This window comes from Trachemys scripta, chromosome 11 (assembly GCF_013100865.1).
Source record: "Trachemys scripta elegans isolate TJP31775 chromosome 11, CAS_Tse_1.0, whole genome shotgun sequence".
NCBI lineage: Eukaryota > Metazoa > Chordata > Testudines > Emydidae > Trachemys > Trachemys scripta.
Genome location: NC_048308.1, coordinates 62,376,237 through 62,385,471, shown reverse-complemented (window position 1 = coordinate 62,385,471; position 9,235 = coordinate 62,376,237). Strand labels below are relative to the sequence as shown.

The 9,235-nt window shown below is 52.2% G+C and overlaps 1 protein-coding gene across 5 annotated transcripts in view; it reads right to left on the bottom strand.

The window, feature by feature from the left end:
- The window catches only part of COL18A1 (collagen type XVIII alpha 1 chain), a 252,301-nt gene that overhangs the window by 91,125 nt on the left and 151,941 nt on the right, over positions 1-9,235 (bottom strand). Inside the window, exon 1 of one of the 5 annotated variants that reach the window (XM_034785181.1) lies at positions 8,811-8,874. The exons of the other annotated variants lie outside the window; for them this stretch is intronic. Coding sequence (XP_034641072.1) covers positions 8,811-8,859 — 49 coding nt within the window. The 5' untranslated portion in view covers positions 8,860-8,874. Of the gene's footprint in view, positions 1-8,810; positions 8,875-9,235 lie in introns of those variants that run through there. 5 annotated transcript variants of the gene reach the window in all.

The following is a 9,235-nucleotide window of genomic DNA, read 5'->3' as shown; positions in this document are numbered from 1 at the left end:
GGGGGCGGGGTTGGGCGGGGGGTGTGGGCGGGGCCGGGGGCGGGGCCGTGGGCCGTGGAGTGTCCTCCATTTGGAGGCACAAAATATGGTAACCCTAGAATTACAGGTTTGAGACAGAAGAGAAAAATAGTCAATCTATTACTGTAACACCTCTGGTCACTGTAGGGTTGTGACACAGAGACCCACTGGCAAAGGGTCTCAGTTCTTTGCAAATAACTCTCACTTCAGACCTGACAAACTCATTACACCAAAACATGTCTTGCAGGATGTTTAAACGTAACAAAAAGCTAACAAAACCAGGAATCTGCTCAGAGAGGGTGCTTGCATTCAGTAATGCTCAGCATTATCGTAGTACAGAAAATCCCGGGAAGGGATCAGGGCCCCACACCGTACCCACACAGATGGCCCATGCCCAAAGCGCCTAGCTTACGATCAGGCAAAGCAGAACACTGAAAGCCATGCAACAGAAATCAGTCGAAGAAAACAGACATTCCGGGAGCGCAGCACCCCCAGAGGAAAGGAGCAGACAAATACACACACTTGGCAGCGAAGGGGCAAACATGCAGAGAAACTAACTGCTCCATGTCCTCCTCAGTGAGCAGGGAGCTCTGTGAACAAACCTGTCCATAACCAGGGTGATGTACACTGCTCCACAAGTACCAGAGGAAGAGCTGTATCACTGCAGCTCTCACGTGATCACCACCGTGACAGGCAGATTTCTAAGGTCACAAACAAGCCAGTCATGCTGGATTTGCGTCTGTAGCGCCACCACTGCCCATATAATCTCAAAGAGAAATAATCTTTTAACAAACTTAAAATAAGGGTCACCAGAAAAATGGGCATGTGGATGGTATCTATCAACTTTTTTATTATAAAAGACACAGATAACTGAACTCCCTAGAAAACACCTACTTCCACTGGCCGCTGAAACGTGGGAAGCGCAGAACATTTATTGTAAACCTTCGCTACAGATACAAAACACCTTCCAAGTATGTAAATTTAAGCCAGCTGATCTCAGCAGCTGTTGTGTGCAGTTCTGTATAGTGCCTGTGATCGAACCATGGAGTGGTTCTGGGAGAACAGGTAGAGCATGCCCTCCGAATCTTTCATTTTATGGTATAAACACAGGGAGGCAGGCAGACCTACAAGCGGAGCACTTTGCTTTCTCAAAAAACAGCAAAGGGCCTCTCATTCCCTGCACTGAACTGAGATTGTGCCTCCCTGCACTTCCCAACAGCGGGCAAAGATGCCACAGGCATCCTGGACAGGAAGCATCACGTACTTGTGGTAACAGGCAAGCAGGGGATAACGTTTCAAAATCTATGGATCTCGGTAATATAAAGCTAGATGCAACTACGTGTAATGACCACAGCACCCTGTGAAGGTGTGGGATTGCTTCTCCTAACGTAAGTCCACTCCTCTCTGTTTACAAAGGGGCCATAGAGCAAGGTGTGGGGCAGCTTTTGAAGTGCACTTGAGACAAATGTGACTATTGTACATACACCACCCGGCTCTCAAAATAACTTGTCAGCGAGTCGATCTGGGAGAATTACATGGTTTTGGTTCCAGGAGTTAGTGGAAGTATTTCAGTGAGCAAGAACTATTATTTTAAAAGGGGATCACTCAAGATTGCTTTTTTCCAAAATTGGATTCAGTCAAGTCTGACCTCCAACATAACACAGGCCACAGGTCCCTGAATTAACTGCTGCTTTAAGTCCAATAGCTGTCCTGGAACGAGAACATCTCTTTTAGGAAAACATCCAGCCTTGATTTAAAAATGTCCAGTGATGGAGAACCCACCACCAATCCAATGGTAAATTGTTCCAATGGTTAATCACTTTCCCCATTACACATTTGTGCCTTGTTTCCCGTTTCTGAACATGCTTCTGGCACCCTGAGCACATGAAGCAAAGAGCTGTCAACTTAAAAGTTAGCCTTTCCTAATGGCACCAGTGTGTTCCTGAAACAGTCCATCAAGATTCATCTCTCAAAAAGTTCAGAAGTATTTCAGTAACCAGCATTCTCCTTGTTAACCCTGACATTTGAGTACCACCCAGGGGGCCAGTCAAGGTCCTGTGGCCTTGGGTGCTGTACAAAGAGCCAGTGCCTTTCACATGGAGATTACTATCAGTATTGCTCAAAAAACAGTTACCTTTTCCGTAACCGGTGTTCTTCGAGATGTGTTGCTCATGTCTAGTCCACAATAGGTGTGTGTGCTCGCCACATGCACCAGTGCCAGAAGTTTTTCCCCTAGCAGTACCTGTAGGGGGGGAGTGCCCCCCGCGACCCTGGAGTGGCATCTGCCTGGTGTGGTATAAGGGGAGCTGCGCACTCCCCCCACCCTCAGTTCCTTCTTGCCAGACAACTCCGGCAGAGGGGAAGGAGGGCGGGATGTGGAATAGACATGAGCAACACATCTCGAAGAACACCAGTTACAGAAAAGGTAACTGTCTTTTCTTCTTCAAGTGATTGTTCATGTGTATTTCACAATAGGTGACTCCGAGCTATATCTGTTGGAGGTGGGTAGGAGTTCACAAGTTCCCAGGATGGAGCACAGCCCTGCCAAACCCGGCGTCATTCCTGGTTTGGGGAACGATCGCATAGTGCGAGGTGGACGTGTGAACCGAAGACCACATGGCGGCCTTACAAATGTCCTGAATGGGGACGTGGGCCACGAAGGCAGCCGACGAGGCCTGCACCCAAGTCGAGTGTGCCCTCACAATGGGTGGCGGGGGAAACCCACCAGCTCATAACAGGAACGGATGCATGAAGTGATCCAATTGGACAGCCTCTGAGTGGAAATCGGCTGGCCCCTCGCACACCTAGCCGAGGCAATGAACAGTTGCGAGGACTTTCTGAACTGCTTAGTCAGCTCGAGGTAGAAAGCCAGAGCCCGCCGCACATAGAGCGTGTGGAGACGGCGCTCCTCACTGGACGCGTGAGGCTTGGGGCAGAGTACCGGTAGAAAAATGTCCTGACTCATGTGGTAGGCGGAGACCACTTTCGGGAGGAACGTGGGGTGTGGGCGGAGCTGGACCTCGTCCTTATGAAAGACCGTATATGGCGGCTCGGAGGTCAGGGCCCTGAGCTCCGAGACTTGCCTGGCCGACGTGATTGAAACCAGGAAGGCCACCTTCCACGAGAGGTGAGACCAGCAGCACGTGGCCAGTGGTTCAAACGAGGGCCCCGTGAGACTGGGGTCAGGGCTGGCTGACTCTGCCGTTCCCTATGGTTGACCGACTCGATCACCAAGGAGTTGGGTGCCGGGTGGGTATACAAGTACTTGTGCCCTTTAGTGGGTACAAAGTACTTACGTTCTGCCTTTTTAGAGATGGGGGACAATGAGGGCACAGGGTATTTGAAATCTTAGCCACCCCTTCATGGAGAGGCAAGGCCACCCTACCTGGTGCCGATGGGGGCAACACGTTAAACAGGGAGTCCGAGGGCTCCTCCATCTCCTCTACCTGGAGGTGTAGGCTCGCTGCCACCCTCTTTAAGAGTTCTTGGTGGGCCCTGGAGTCCTCCCGCGGGACATAAAGGGGTGGGGCCGCAATCGCCTGCTCCAGGCGGGGCGAAGAGGCCGGTGCGGTGCTCTGGGTGTCGGCCAGCACTGGAGGGTCCACCACCTGGTCAAACTCCAGGCACGGTGCCGAGGACGTATGTCCCACTGACTCCTTCCTCGGGGGTCTGGAGAGGGAGGCCAACAGTGCTTCCGAAGAGCCGGCCACCGAGCGAGCCCCCACTGGGGGCTGCGCCGGAGGCCATGGTGCCCACTGGTACCATTCGGCCGGCCACGACGCTCGGTGCCACTGCACCTGCTGTGGCACTGGCGGGGCCGGCTGTCCGGGTTGGATGGCCTGGCCCATCGAGGGATGGCTATGGATGGAGACCGGGCTGGTGTAGGATCCGCTGCTGTCCCTGGACTGGGAGGAGTGGCGGTGCTGGGATCTATGACGGCCATGGGACCGCGATCTTGACGTGGAGGACTGGTACCAACGGTAATAGCTGCTCCGCGAACGGCCTCGACGGGTGGACTTGCGACGGCGAGACGCCAGCAACTGACGCCCGGGGCTGCGATGTCTTGGCGGAGACTTGGAGTGGGAGTCCGAGCGGGAATGGCGTTGACAACTGTGCCGTGACCAACTGCGGTACCCTCTCCGAGACGAGGACTGACAGCGACACCTGCCATGGTCCTGTTGATATTCGCTCCTTGAGGACGAGCGGTGCCATGAGTCACAGACGGACGGAACCCAGCCAGACAGTCTGGTCGGCGTCAAGGGCGATCCACCTGGACTCTGCCCCAAGCGGTCGCTGGGCGGTGATCAGTGTTGGGAACATTCCCTCGACCGAGACTGGTACTGGGCCGGAGGTGGCTGTGGAGATCCCAGCGGCGGCTTGCCTCTGGAGTGCGGGGCCGACATTGGCGGCGCTCCTGGCACCGGCATGGACATGACGTCCTGGGCCGCCTGGAGGGCTTCGGGCATGGATGGCATCCGGACAGCCGGAGAGGCCTGTTCCGAAGGGGCCGGGCTACTCCGCTCAGCTTGAGTTGGAGGCCTGGGGCCCGATGGGGATCAAGGACTGCCCAACATGGGCCTAGCCTCTGTCCCAGATTTCCCTCAGTGCCGCTGCGAAGAGGGAGTCTTCTTGGTCCTCCTGACGTGCCCCGTGGACGGGGAGCAGTGCCGACCAGAGGGTCGCTGAGTACTGATGGGTGCCGGGTACCAGTTTGGAACGGCGTGCCGGGGTTGGGGTCAGCGCCGACTCCATCAGGATGGCCCAGAGCCTAATGTCCCTTTCTCTTTTGGTCCGAAGCTTAAACGACTTGCAAATCTTGCACCTTTCACTGATATTGGGTTTCTCCCAAGCAGCACAAACAATCTGCGTGCGGGTCGCTCCTTGGCATAGAACGCCGACAAGAACCGCACGACTTTAACCCCAGGGCATGGGGCATGCCCCGGCCTGGGCTCACTGACTAACTAAACTAACTGAACAGCTAACTAACTCGGGTACTAATGCTGAACGAACGAACAGTTCTGGGGACAAGCTACAGCAAAGCTGGAGCAGAGCACTTCCAACACACCTTCACTGGTGGCAAGAAGGAACTGAGGGTGGGGGAGTGCGCAGCTCCCCTTATACCGTGCCAGGCAGTCGCGGGGGGCGCTCCCCCCATGGGTACTGCTAGGGGAAATACTTCCGGCACTGGTGTACGTGGCGAGCACGCACACCTATTGTGGAATACACATGAGCAATCACTCGAAGAACCATACAAACTCCTGATCTCCCATCACTTGGTTCCAGCAACTTTCCCTCCCTAGTGTCTGCCAACATCCCAGCCAAGAGATCCCCGGACTCTCACAAGAGCACTCCGCACACATAAGGGTATGTCAACACTGGGGCAGCCAGATTCGGGCTCGCTCTGCTTGAACTAATGTGGTAAAAATACCAGTATGGACGTCGCAGCTTGGGCTCTCAAGACCATGCCCAGGTCCCGCGGGTCTAAGTGCTAGGAGCTAGTTGGAGTTTCTGCCCGAGCCGCAACGTTCCCCCAGCTATTTTTAGCATGCTAGCTCGAGCCCCACTGGTGCGTGCCTGTCTACCCGCGCTGCAATGCTCACTGCCGGCTGCAGTGCCGGACCATCCTGCCACCACAATGCAAACTGTGGCTGCTGCTCCTACACATTGGGTTCTGCTCCTGCACGCTTCTGAATTGCAACGCGTTGTGCCCCACAGCCGGATCCCCTGGCCACGAACCCAGGCAGGTATTTCAATGCAGAGACAGGGCTTACAAATTCTGTCCCAGCAAGCCAGGGCAGAGCTGAAAGCGACTGTGTGCAGGGTGGTGCCAGTGAGGCTGATAAGAAGGGGGAAGCAGACAGGGGTTTGCCAGCAGGGTGGGTGGCTGCATTCAACGTGAAAGACTGCATAGAGCTGTGTTCACTTCTAGGGCTGGCCAAGAGATTTCCCAGTGCTGCTGACTACAACAGCGTATTGTCCTAGAGCCGTTTGCAGCTGGGAATGTTACAAGGAAGGAATGCCAGAAAATTTGGGATGTGATGCAACCATTTTGCCCCTGAGCTGGTACCGTGAACGGAACAGCTGCTGAAACTCCCCACAATCTCGTAGGAAGGCTGATAAACCCTGTGCCAGAGGCTGGATTGTCTTTGAAACAACTAGAGTCTCCCTGAGCCTATGGGATCCACGTGTGTCCCATGCAGAGCGCTCGGGAACGTAGCATTGCCCTCCCCTGCCTAAGCGTAAATGATCAATCCCTTAAAACCCCTAAAGCAACAGGCGAAAAAACAAAACAACTTTTCACTCAGGACGAAGAGCGATGGGAAGAGTCAAGCCCGTGGTTAGAAGCTGCCGAGGGATGCAGCAGTTACTCCTACACGTGTAAGATATCAAGGTGACAGCAGTTCTTCTCCCTTTGGAAAACACTGGCCCTGATCCTCCTCTCTCCCGCAACACTTTACACCAATGTAAACCCTCGGGGGCCAGTTCCCAGTTACTCCATTTCGACCATGGGGCAGGAACAGAGGACTGGGGGGTCTCCGCCACCTTTATACTGCCTATATTCTGAGACCATGCAGAGACCTGCCTGGTGCCCAGTGAAAGTTAGAGCAGCCTCAGAGTTATATTCCACTCCTCACAGCCCCTTGTGGCCGCAACTCCCATGCTGCCACTGACAGGCTCCGAAACCAGACGGCAAAAAGTTTGTAATTTAAAACACTCATGAGTTTGGGGGCTCAACTCCGGCTCCCTGAACGCCTCTGGCCGACTGTAGTGAAATGTCCCTGTTGCTTCTGGAACCCAGACACTGGAGCATCACACTGGCATGTAACACTAACCAGACACTGAACCCAGCAGAAAGAGATGCTGACATCAACATCGACTCCTTAAGCTCGGTGCATAGCCTTAGGAAACCATGTAAACGGGTCACAGGAAACGCGCTCTCTGATCGCTGTCTAAGGCCCAGATCCTCACTGCAGGACTGGGACCAGCTCCACACCGGCACTGCCAGCTCTTCCTCCCTCTCTTAAAGCACAACTTGTTTTAATCAGACAGTCTCTTTAAATATGCGTTATACAGTACACAGAGATCTCCCTCCTGACCTGCAGAGCATCAGAAACAGGCAGCACGGAGTTCTTAGGAATATTAAGTAAAGAAGTAATGTAGTAATTTGAGTGTGAAGAAAAACTTGAAATTCTATTTACTCAAAGCTAAGATATATTGGCGTGTAGAGACACTAGTTGGCTTTATGTGGCACTTTTCATGTCCTAGCAAAGGAACGAGACAGCAGTAGTGGAGCGACTGCCTAGCTGAAAGCAGCAGCCTTTCCATGCTCAGTCGTCGCTCTCACGCAGCCTCGGATGTTAGATCTGTTTTCCAAGCTCTCCATTGTGTGTGAACAGGACCCAAAAGGAGGGACTCCATAAGAACGGCCACACTGCGTCAGACCAAAGGTCTTCCAACAGTGGCCAGTGCCAGATGCCCCAGAGTGAATTAACAGAACAGGGAATCATCAAGTGATCCATCCCATCGCCCATTCCCAGCTCCTGGCAAACAGAGGCTAGGGACACCATCCCTGCCCATCCTGGCTAATAGCCATTGATGGGCCTATCCTCCATCAACTTATCTAATTCTTTTTTGAACCCAGTTATACTTTTGGCCTTCACAACATCCTCTGGCAAAGAGTTCCACAGGTTGTCTGTGCGTTGTGTGAAAAAATACTTCCTTTTATTAGGTTTTTCAACCTGCTGCCTATTCATTTCATTTGGTGATCCCTACTTCTTGTGTTACGTGAAGGAATAAATAAAAACTTCCTTATTCACTTTCTCCACACCACTCATGATTTTATAGATCCCTATCATATCCCCTTAGTCTGTTTTCCAAGCTGAACACTACCAATTTTTTAAATCTTTCCTCATGTGGAAGCTGTTCCATCCCCCTACTCATTTTAATTGCCCTTCTCACTTCACACAAGGGAAGGGGGAGCTTGAATTGATATGGGGGGAGGGTCTTGTCATGAACACACACAAAAACTTTCCTACAACCTTGGCTTTGGGGCTCCGCATCTCCATCATTGATAATTACAACAGCAAACAACGACACCAACAGAAGACTCATAACATTGGGTCTAAAATAAATGAAGTCCCTCTGTACGACGTACAGTTGAGAAATACGGCAGCTGCTGCTTTACAAGGAGGTGTGAAGCCACAACAAGGAGGTCACTTCCTCACTCTTGGCAAACAACTCGATTTTAGAGTGCCACCCAAACATTCACAAGAGAGCAGTCCAGCTGACAAGCTGTTATAAGCCACAGGGAAAGAGAACGGCTTTCTCTGCTCATTGCAGTTTTAGGCCAAGGAACAAAGTTTCTATGAACAGAAGCCATCAGCTGGGTTGAAATGCCAGGTTCAGGTGTCAGGATGAGGAGCCACCTCTTCCAGTCTACAGTAAAAACACACACATCTAAGGGGTTACACTCGCCGTGCACTCTGCAAGGACTGGAATGAATGTTAGTCAATCCGGTACATTTTGATCCTAACCATCAACCTTTGGAAATTATTGATCATACAATCAAGATAAATATTTGCGACTACAGAGAGCCCAGGAGAGTGGAGGCATGCTACCTTGTGGGGCAATGTTTGAACCCACTTTAAATACACCTAAAACTTTTCACAAATCTCTATTGAAAAGAGCCAAAAATATTCCCAGAGCAGCGATGCCAGGTGGCAGGGCCTTTCCCGGACTTGGCCTGAGCACTCAGCAAATGGAACAGCTTTGAAGAGAAGGAAAGGACGAACCATTCCTGACATCAGCAACGCTGTGACCTGGAATCGCCACACACTGCATCGAAGATGGCAAAGCAGCTCAGTGCTGCGTGAGACAGGGCATCAAACACCACGGGGCTCTTCACGGAGGCCAGAGTCCCACAGCAGCAAGCTGCTGTTAACGAATACATGCCGAGAGAAAAGAAAGGGGAGCGGCAGCAGCACAGAACTAACATGGGATGTAAGAAGGTGTGAAATCCAGCACTACTGGCAACCCCAATCCTTCAAAAATCGTGAGTCAGGCCTCAAAAAACAGGAGGTTGACTTAAAAATCATGAAATTTTTATAAAAATCACAAACACTCGGTTCTCTAAATTTGTCTCCCGGCTTCTGAGCCCTCAGGGCACACTCCGGTCACCTTTACAGACCTCTCTGCCAGCACAAGGGCTAGAAGCTTA